General features: G+C 53.4%; 1 protein-coding gene across 1 annotated transcript; it reads left to right on the top strand.

Annotated features, from left to right (window-relative positions):
• Positions 1–7,368: 7,368 nt before the first annotated feature.
• Positions 7,369–8,420, top strand: LOC131940072 (histidine-rich glycoprotein-like; the record flags this gene model as incomplete). Its single annotated transcript, XM_059298638.1, has 3 exons — positions 7,369–7,401; positions 7,711–7,730; positions 8,363–8,420. Coding segments are annotated over 3 exons (111 nt in total), but the record flags the coding sequence as incomplete, so codon positions are not given.
• Between the last annotated feature and the right edge of the window lie 3,834 nt (positions 8,421–12,254).

Here is a 12,254-nt window from a genome sequence, read left to right as displayed (position 1 = left end):
GGGTGGCGGTGTATTGGGGTGGCGGTGTATTGGGGTGGCGGTGTATTGGGGTGGCGGTGTATTGGGGTGGTGGTGTATTGGGGTGGCGGTGTATTGGGGTGGCGGTGTATTGGGGTGGCGGTGTATTGGGGTGGCGGTGTATTGGGGTGGCGGTGTATTGGGGTGGTGGTGTATTGGGTTGGTGGTGTATTGGGGTGGTGGTGTATTGGGGTGGTGGTGTATTGGGGTGGCGGTGTATTGGGGGGACGGCGGTGTATTGGGGTGGCGGTGTATTGGGGTGGTGGTGTATTGGGGTGGTGGTGTATTGGGGTGGCGGTGTATTGGGGGGACGGCGGTGTATTGGGGTGGCGGTGTATTGGGGTGGCGGTGTATTGGGGTGGCGGTGTATTGACTGTGGGCCAAAAATGAGAGTCGTCTGCTGTAGAGAAGTTCAGATCGAGGCCGCCAGCACAGGTGCTTGACTCATGTCAACACCTGTCACGTGATGGTGTCATCCGCGACAAACAGACGGACACGCGAACCTGTTGACAGTATGTAGTGGAGGGGTGGGGGGTGGAAGTGTTAGAAGGTGGGGGGAGTTAGGGGAGGGGGGAGTTTAGAGACTTTACACATTACTACTAGAATTATCTGAAGAAATATGTTTTTTGTTGTACTTTTTATTTTAGAATGATTATAATTTACACAAACTACCAAAAACTTCCCCAACAAATTCATATTCATATATACAGGGGGGGGGATAATTCTCTCCAACCTAACATACGTGCTACAGAGGGGATAACTCTCTGCAACTACAACCTAACATACATGCTACAGAGGGGGGGGGTAATGCGTGCTACAGGGGGGGGGGATAATTCTCTCCAACCTAACATACGTGCTACAAGGGGGGTAACTCAAGTCTGAAATCCCCGTCAGAAGTTTGCTCGGTAGAGCTCATAATTCACTACTGACGTCAGCGCGGTCATCAATGACAATAAAATGCTGACCACTGAGGGTGAGAAGGCGTGGCTTAGTGTAGCGGGAAGCATCGTCTGCTGACCATGTTGTTTGTCCGTGACTCACTCGTTAAAAACAGGACAAAACAAAATCTTTCACCACGGGAGGGGAGAGAATGGGGAAATGAAAAAAAAGGGGGAAAATCTCCATTGTTTTATTAGCGTTCATTGTTTCATTCGATGCCGTTTGCAAGATTTTAGGAAACAAAGTCACAGGAAAAAAAACACTGGTAAAAAACACAGGAAAAAAAAACACTGGTAAAAAACACAGGAAAAAAAAACACAGGAAAAAGGTCACAGGAAAAAAAGTCACAAATATATATTTGCATGGAATTTGTTAAATACTTTTATGTATTAAATATTCAGAGGGTGCAAATTAACTTAGGATGAACTAAATGTGTGTAGGTTGTATACGCATGGTAATTTTTATAATTCATCTAAACATATTTAGTATGAAGTTTGTAGATTGTAATTATGTTAAACATAATATTAATAGCATTTAATAGAATGTTCCAACGTCCTCGATTTCAACGTGCTTTTTTTAAAAACAAGTTAATAAAAAGTCTAGTGACAATTTAAGCGCAATTTCCTTATGTTATCCATAAAAAATTTTAATTTTTTGTGACCGAACGAAAGGATATTTTTTGCGCTAAAAACCTACACGATGATCAGTTTAAATTAAAAATATCATCCTAGGCCTACACGATGCTCAGTTTAAAAATTCTTAATTAATTTTTTGTGACCGAACGAAAGGATATTTTTGAAAACTTTCTTCGGCAATATTGTTCTAAATTATGGCAGGAATCGATTGGTAAATGTTTTAAGTCGTTAAGTGGTCTGGTTGCCGACGAGATATGGGCCAAAAACTGCATTTGTTCGAGGTTTTTTTTTGCTTTTCCGGGAAATCCAGGAAGGAATTCCGGGAAATTTTTTGGCCCACAATCATCCTTGGAACTTGCTTAACATATTTGCTTTTGGAACTAGTCCTCGATATTGCTTCGTTGAGGAGGAGATACGACTTAAAGCTGCGGACACACATCCATACATCCATTCATACATCCAGAAATGACGAGTTAATAATCGCAATTGGTCGTATGGAAATTGCGCTAAAAATACTACCATTAAATTACCGTGAAATGGTATGTTCATCTGACTTGCTGCCCTCATCGCAACAATAGTTATGATTAGTTCAACCACCTTTACTGCCCACATTTATCACGCTCATTGCATAACAAAGCATAGGATAAAAATAGAAAGCCGACAAAGGTTCAAAGGCTGTCATTGACACAAAACGCCAACACACATTATGTTCGGACAACGCCGACTGAGGAGAAGCCGATCAGAGAATAGCCTGTGGCAAAACATATGCAAAACGCATTGATATGCCTAAAGTTTGTTATAATTAACTTTTCTACCGCGTATTTAACTAAAAGGTAACACAAGTTGAGATTGTTGTGTAAATTATCTTAGAGTAGTTTTACAATTATTATAAACCAAAATGCTTTTAACGGCTATAAAAATATGATATCAACAAACACAACCCACAACAATAAACATACAACATTTTACAATTCTAAACAAATAAATCAAAAGATTTCTGAAAAGATTTCTGTGATTTTTGTTCCGTGACCTAATTTCTGTGACTTTTTTTCCGATAAATTTTTTTCCATTGTGACTTTTTTTCTGTGACTTATTTCCAAGCAAAAACTGTGCCTTTTTTCCCGTGTTTTTTTTTTTCCTGTGACTTTTTTCCCGTTCACCATTTGCAAAGACCCTTTGGTTAGAAGTGAGCGGTCAGACAGGGAGACAGACAGGGAGACAGACAGGGAGACAGGCAGGGAGACAGACAGGGAGACAGACAGGGAGACAGGGAGACAGACAGGGAGACAGGGAGACAGACAGGGAGACAGACAGGGAGACAGGGAGACAGACAGGGAGACAGGGAGACAGACAAGGAGACAGACAGGGAGACAGACAGGGAGACAGACAGGTAGTCAGACAGGCAGTCAGACAGGGAGACAGACAGGGAGTCAGACAGGGAGACAGACAGGGAGACAGACAGAGAGTCAGACAGGCAGTCAGACAGGGAGACAGACAGGGAGTCAGACAAGGTCAGACAGGGAGACAGACAGGGAGACAGACAGGGAGACAGACAGGGAGACAGACAGGGAGACAGACAGGGAGACAAACAGGGAAACAGACAGGCAGTCAGACAGGGAGAAAAACAGGGAGACAGACAGGGAGACAGACTGATAAGGCAGCCATGTTAGCCCAGGTGGGTTGTCACAATGTCACGTGCACTGCCCATCATCCGGTCCCACGTGTACATAACTGTTGACTGGTAACCTAGGAAACCAGACAGTTACCTTCCCATGGCCTCATTCTCAACCAAGTTTCTTTTTTCTTAGTGTACAGGTGCTTTGGAAGAATTGGGGGAGGGGTGCATTGATCCTTTTTAGCGTCTCGGCCCTAGTGTCCTTCCAGCACCAAATTCTAATTGTGCTCTTGATTGAGGTCAATTAGCCGGGCGACAGGCGAGTTGTAGAGGTAAGGTTGTCGTGTCAGACACGTGAATTGGGCGACCGTTGGAATCAATCATGCCAAGGTCACGTGGGTATCAGGAAGGGGAAGGGCTGGTGTGTGTTTACCAGCAGGCTTGGTGAGTACCATGGAGCAGGTCAGGCGGTGCGTTATGAGTAAGTCACACATTCCAATGGGCGGGGCGACAGCGCGTGAGCAGATCTTGACATTTTTTATTGGCCCGCCAGCCGGCAGCCATCTTGTATTGGGTTCATACAGGGAAATAACAGCTGGCCACAATGGCGGGGCTAGAGAATGGACGGTGCTTAAGTCGTCGATCTGTTTTGTTTAGGAATGTCGGTGGTAGAGCAGGGGAATAGCTAGTGGCGGTGCTTAAGTCGTCGATCTGTTTTGTTTAGGAATGTCGGTGGTAGAGCAGGGGAATAGCTAGTGACGGTGCTTAAGTCGTCGATCTGTTTTCTCCAGGAATGTCGCCTCCACGCAAATCATGCTTTAAACATGTGCTGCGTTTCTTTTAAATTATAAATCAATAGCTGTATCTAGTAGTGCACATAAATATTGTCATAGGTTAATAGAATAAAACAGGTGAAGTAGAGTTCAGGTAATACAGGTGGGTAGTTATGAGCTAATACATGTGGAAAATAATGGGCTTATACATGTGCAAAGTTATGGGCTTATACAGGTAAGTAGTAATTAGCTGATCCAGGTGGGTTGTAATTAGCTGATCCAGGTGGGTAGTAATTAGCTGATCCAGGTGGGTTGAATGAGTGACCAGTTGACCAGGGATATATTTTACCTACTAGGACATGGCTTGTCAAGGCCACCCAAAACCTGATCGACTCAATCTATAATTGATGGCTCCAGGGCCATCGATCTCGCTGACTCACGCGAGAAGAATGTCTTCATGTCATATGGCGCAGTCTCGGAGTTTCAAGGTCATCACAGGTATAGTGTCAAGGTCACGAGATGGTGTTCTGTGCTGACAACCAGATAGACAACTGTGCCAATTATGAGACACACATACACACTATATATATATATATATATATATATATATATATATATATATATATATATATATATATATATATATATATATACAGAGGCGTAGCGAGGGGGGGGGGGCGGGGAATGCGGACCGCACCGGGTAACACCATCTAGGGGGGTGACACCAAGGCAAAAAAAGCAAAATATATAGAGAAAAACTTGACGGGGGGGGGGGGGGGTTGCAAATCGAAAGTTCGAGGGGAAGGGGGGAGGGTGCAAATCGAAAATTTGAAAGTTTGTCCCCGGGAAGGGTCTCTACGCCTCTGGGGGGGGGGGGGGGTGACACCATTAAGTGCCGCACCGGGTGACACCCGACCTCGCTACGCCACTGTATATATATATATATATATATATATATATATATATATATATATATATATATATATATATATATATATATATATATATATATATATATATATATATATATATATATATATATATATATATATATATAAACTAAGCATGGCAAGTCTCTTGCTGGGAAGTGCTTATATTTGTTAACGATAGGGGTAATTCGCAATCTGCTCATATCCTGCTGTATTTTTCTTCTATTTTTAGGCATACATATCTTTGGAATTTTAGTGGTGCTTATATCCGACAACGTTAGAGGATATGGTTGTGGTTAGGGTTATTGTTAGGGATCTGTATTTCTTTTAGGCATCTCTTCGGGTGGGGGGGGGGCGCACAACCCCCCCCCCCCCCCCCCCCACGCGACATAAAGATCTGAAGGAAACAGTTATACAAAGTCTAAGAAAATAATTTTAATGATTTTTTTTAATGGTAAGAATTTTAACAAAATTGACATTCAGATCTACACTTGATGCAGAAGTGTTTTTGCTTTTGACAGTTTTGACAGGTTCCCTGTACAGATCCAGAAAAATTCTGTTGTTGCTGCTTGCAACAGGTTCTGACCAGTCTGGAGAAGGTTCCGGTCAAACTTTTATATTAACAACTTTTTTATTTGACTTTTTTTTCTTCATTGACATCACACGTGACGTCACACGTCAATTAGGTGCAGATGTTTCTGACACACGTTTTTGTTCATTGATACAAGCATCCCTACTAGTTCTGGTGTTAATAAACATTCGAGTTCATCTACTCGAGAAGATTCGAATACATGTACTTGAACTTTTCAATGTGATTGCGTGTAATCGATGCCATTAAAAATCGAGCTTGAAGCTGCCATCTCCACCCAAACAAACGGCCGCTCGATTCTGTTTGGGTTTTCCGTCTGTTCTGTCTGTATTTAGACCGTGATGTCATTGCCGTCAGCAGCTACCAATCGATGCACTGTGCAATTTATCGATCACTTCTGCCTTTTTTTTTTAAATTTGTTTCTTCCAAACATCAGCTGTAGTGCCGCCATCTGTGGCGGGGAGTAGCGCTAGGCGAGGGTGACAGAAGCAAACACTGCTACTAGCTGGGTTCTTTCCTCTAGTCTGGTTTGTTAACCTCACTCAAGGCGTAGTCACGATTTTTAAATGATTTACCCCCCCCCCCCCCCCATCCCATCTCACACCCCACTGTCTCCTGCCTATGTAAACACCTTATGATGACACTGGAGTTCCCTCCTAATCAGCCCCAGATCACTCATACGTGTCACATCACACACCGACCCCTCCCCACATGGCCCACCACAACACCCGACCCCCACATGGCCCACCACAACACCCGACCCCCCACATAGCCCACCACAACACCAGACCCCCACATGGCCCACCACTACATGGCCCACCACAACACCCGAACCCCACATGGCCCACCACTACACCCGACCCCCACATGGCCCACCACTACATGGCCCACCACTACACCCGACCCCCACATGGCCCACCACAACACCCTACCACAACATGGCCCACCACTACATGGCCCACCACAACACCCGAACCCCACATGGCCCACCACTACACCCGACCCCCACATGGCCCACCACTACATGGCCCACCACTACACCCGACCCCCACATGGCCCACCACTACATGGCCCACCACTACACCCGACCCCCACATGGCCCACCACTACATGGCCCACCACAACACCCGAACCCCACATGGCCCACCACTACACCCGACCCCCACATGGCCCACCCCCACATGGCCCACCCCCACATGGCCCACCACTACACCCGACCCCCACATGGCCCACCACTACACCCGACCCCCACATGGCCCACCACTACACCCGACCCCCACATGGCCCACCCCCACATGGCCCACCACTACACCCGACCCCCACATGGCCCACCACTACACCCGACCCCCACATGGCCCACCCCCACATGGCCCACCACTACACCCGACCCCCACATGGCCCACCCCCACATGGCCCACCACTACACCCGACCCCCACATGGCCCACCCCCACATGGCCCACCACTACACCCGACCCCCACATGGCCCACCACTACACCCGACCCCCACATGGCCCACCCCCACATGGCCCACCCCCACATGGCCCACCACTACACCCGACCCCCACATGGCCCACCACTACACCCGACCCCCACATGGCCCACCCCCACATGGCCCACCACTACACCCGACCCCCACATGGCCCACCCCCACATGGCCCACCACTACACCCGACCCCCACATGGCCCACCACTACACCCGACCCCCACATGGCCCACCCCCACATGGCCCACCACTACACCCGACCCCCACATGGCCCACCCCCACATGGCCCACCACTACACCCGACCCCCACATGGCCCACCCCCACATGGCCCACCACTACACCCGACCCCCACATGGCCCACCACTACACCCGACCCCCACATGGCCCACCCCCACATGGCCCACCCCCACATGGCCCACCTCCACATGGCCCACCACCACATGGCCCACCACTACACCCGACCCCCACATGGCCCACCACTACACCCGACCCCCACATGGCCCACCACAACACCCGACACCCACATGGCCCACCACAACAACCGAACCCCACATGGCCCACCACTACACCCGACCCCCACATGGCCCACAACTACACCCGACCCCCACATGGCCCACCCCCACATGGCCCACCACTACACCCGACCCCCACATGGCCCACCACTACACCCGATCCCCACATGGCCCACCCCCACATGGCCCACCACTACACCCGACCCCCACATGGCCCACCCCCACATGGCCCACCACTACACCCGACCCCCACATGGCCCACCCCCACATGGCCCACCACTACACCCGACCCCCACATGGCCCACCACTACACCCGACCCCCACATGGCCCACCCCCACATGGCCCACCACTACACCCGACCCCCACATGGCCCACCACTACACCCGACCCCCACATGGCCCACCACTACACCCGACCCCCACATGGCCCACCCCCACATGGCCCACCACAACACCCGACACCCACATGGCCCACCACAACACCCGAACCCCACATGGCCCACCACTACACCCGACCCCCACATGGCCCACCACTACACCCGACCCCCACATGGCCCACCACTACACCCGACCACCACATGGCCCACCACTACACCCGACACCCACATGGCCCACCACTACACCCGACCCCCACATGGCCCACCACTACACCCGACCCCCACATGGCCCACCCCCACATGGCCCACCACTACACCCGACCCCCACATGGCCCACCACTACACCCGACCCCCACATGGCCCACCACTACACCCGACCCCCACATGGCCCACCACCACATGGCCCACCACTACACCCGACCCCCACATGGCCCACCACCACATGGCCCACCACAACACCCGACCCCCACATGGCCCACCACTACACCCGACCCCCACATGGCCCACCCCCACATGGCCCACCACCACATGGCCCACCACCACATGGCCCACCACTACACCCGACCCCCACATGGCCCACCACAAAACCCGACCCCCACATGGCCCACCACAAAACCCGACCCCCACATGGCCCACCACTACATGGCCAACCACAACACACGACCATCACATGGCCCACCACAACACCCGACCCCCACACGGCCCACCACAACACCCGACCATCACACCCGACCCCCACATGGCCCACCACCACATGGCCCACCACAACACCCGACCACCACATGGTCCACCACCACACCCGACCCCCACATGGCCCACCCCCACATGGCCCACCATTACACCCGACCCCCACATGGCCCACCACTACACCCGACCCCCACATGGCCCACCACTACACCCGACCCCCACATGGCCCACCACTACACCCGACCCCCACATGGCCCACCACTACACCCGACCCCCACATGGCCCACCACTACACCCGACCCCCACATGGCCCACCACTACACCCGACCCCACATGGCCCACCACCACATGGCCCACCACAACACCCGACCCCCACATGGCCCACCACCACACCCGACCCCCACATGGCCCACCCCCACATGGCCCACCACAACACCCGACCCCCACATGGCCCACCACTACACCCGACCCCCACATGGCCCACCACTACACCCGACCCCCACATGGCCCACCACTACACCCGACCCCCACATGGCCCACCACCACACCCGACCCCCACATGGCCCACCCCCACATGGCCCACCACTACACCCGACCCCCACATGGCCCACCACTACACCCGACCCCCACATGGCCCACCACTACACCCGACCCCCACATGGCCCACCACTACACCCGACCCCCACATGGCCCACCACTACACCCGACCCCCACATGGCCCACCACTACACCCGACCCCCACATGGCCCACCACTACACCCGACCCCCACATGGCCCACCACTACACCCGACCCCCACATGGCCCACCACTACACCCGACCCCCACATGGCCCACCACCACATGGCCCACCACTACACCCGACCCCCACATGGCCCACCACCACATGGCCCACCACAACACCCGACCCCCACATGGCCCACCACTACACCCGACCCCCACATGGCCCACCACTACACCCGACCCCCACATGGCCCACCACTACACCCGACCCCCACATGGCCCACCACCACATGGCCCACCACAACACCCGACCCCCACATGGCCCACCACCACATGGCCCACCACAACACCCGACCCCCACATAGCCCACCACCACATGGCCCACCACAACACCCGACCCCCACATGGCCCACCACCACACCCGACCCCCACATGGCCCACCACTACACCCGACCCCCACATGGCCCACCACTACACCCGACCCCCACATGGCCCACCACTACACCCGACCCCCACATGGCCCACCACCACACCCGACCCCCACATGGCCCACCCCCACATGGCCCACCACTACACCCGACCCCCACATGGCCCACCACTACACCCGACCCCCACATGGCCCACCACTACACCCGACCCCCACATGGCCCACCACAACACCCTACCCCCACATGGCCCACCACTACACCCGACCCCCACATGGCCCACCACTACACCCGACCCCCACATGGCCCACCACCACACCCGACCCCCACATGGCCCACCACCACATGGCCCACCACTACACCCGACCCCCACATGGCCCACCACTACACCCGACCCCCACATGGCCCACCACAACACCCTACCCCCACATGGCCCACCACTACACCCGACCCCCACATGGCCCACCACTACACCCGACCCCCACATGGCCCACCACTACACCCGACCCCCACATGGCCCACCACTACACCCGACCCCCACATGGCCCACCACTACACCCGACCCCCACATGGCCCACCACCACATGGCCCACCACTACACCCGACCCCCACATGGCCCACCACTACATGGCCCACCACTACACCCGACCCCCACATGGCCCACCACTACACCCGACCCCCACATGGCCCACCACTACACCCGACCCCCACATGGCCCACCACTACACCCGACCCCCACATGGCCCACCACTACATGGCCCACCACTACACCCGACCCCCACATGGCCCACCACTACACCCGACCCCCACATGGCCCACCACTACACCCGACCCCCACATGGCCCACCACTACACCCGACCCCCACATGGCCCACCACTACACCCGACCCCCACATGGCCCACCACTACACCCGACCCCCACATGGCCCACCACCACATGGCCCACCACTACACCCGACCCCCACATGGCCCACCACTACATGGCCCACCACTACACCCGACCCCCACATGGCCCACCACTACACCCGACCCCCACATGGCCCACCACTACACCCGACCCCCACATGGCCCACCACTACACCCGACCCCCACATGGCCCACCACTACATGGCCCACCACTACACCCGACCCCCACATGGCCCACCACTACACCCGACCCCCACATGGCCCACCACTACACCCGACCCCCACATGGCCCACCACTACACCCGACCCCCACATGGCCCACCACTACACCCGACCCCCACATGGCCCACCACTACATGGCCCACCACTACACCCGACCCCCACATGGCCCACCACTACACCCGACCCCCACATGGCCCACCACTACACCCGACCCCCACATGGCCCACCACTACACCCGACCCCCACATGGCCCACCACCACATGGCCCACCACTACACCCGACCCCCACATGGCCCACCACCACATGGCCCACCACAACACCCGACCCCCATATGCCCCACCACAATAATCGGCCCCATCCCCTCGCCAACCCCCCCCCCCCCCCCCCCCGACACCAACGTCATATCATTATCATCAGCACCACGACCCACTCGCAACCAAGCAACTCCCAAATTTTCCTAACCAATCGCAGAAGCTAAAGTATTAGCCTGCCCGTTGAGTGCTAAAAATAGAAATATAGGTCATCGTGGACAATCCGTAGTGTCGTCAGATTTTGTTATATCTCGAGCGGAACGGTTTTGATTGGTTGAAAAAAGTTGACTTCCAATTAAAAATAGAAAAACAAGTTGCAACCACCATTGGCTGAGGGTGTTGCTGGGGTCATATATCGTTAGGAGTTGTTGCTGGGGTCATATATCGGTAGGATTTGTTGCTGGGGTCATATATCGGTAGGAGTTGTTGCTGGGGTCATATATCGGTAGGATTTGTTGCTGGGGTCATATATCGGTAGGAGTTGTTGCTGGGGTCATATATCGGTAGGATTTGTTGCTGGGGTCATATATCGGTAGGAGTTGTTGCTGGGGTCATATATCGGTAGGATTTGTTGCTGGGGTCATATATCGGTAGGATTTGTTGCTGGGGTCATATATCGGTAGGATTTGTTGCTGGGGTCATATATCGGTAGGAGTTGTTGCTGGGGTCATATATCTGTAGGAGTTGTTGCTGGGGTCATATATCGGTAGGATTTGTTGCTGGGGTCATATATCTGTAGGATTTGTTGCTGGGGTCACACATGGCTGGGGTTGTAGCTGGGGTCATATATCGGTAGGATTTGTTGCTGGGGTCATATATCGGTAGGATTTGTTGCTGGGGTCACACATTGGCTGGGGTTGTTGCTGGGGTCATATATCGGTAGGATTTGTTGCTGGGGTCATATATCGGTAGGATTTGTTGCTGGGGTCACACATGGCTGGGGTTGTAGCTGGGGTCACACCATGCAACAAGCTAAGTTCAGCTTCAAGACGGTTATGAGTTGACACGCTCCACGCACGAGTTAAAGTGTGACTCCTGCCGGTTTGAATGTCTTTTAGTGCAGTAAATCAATCATTCAGTCAGTCAGTCAGTCAGTCAGTCAGTAAGTA

The sequence above is a fragment of the Physella acuta genome, unplaced genomic scaffold, assembly GCF_028476545.2.
Source record: "Physella acuta isolate Inbredline_101_S28 unplaced genomic scaffold, ASM2847654v3 ptg000021l, whole genome shotgun sequence".
NCBI lineage: Eukaryota > Metazoa > Mollusca > Gastropoda > Physidae > Physella > Physella acuta.
Note: the sequence above shows the minus strand (reverse complement) of the source record. Positions and strands in the feature narration are given on the sequence as shown.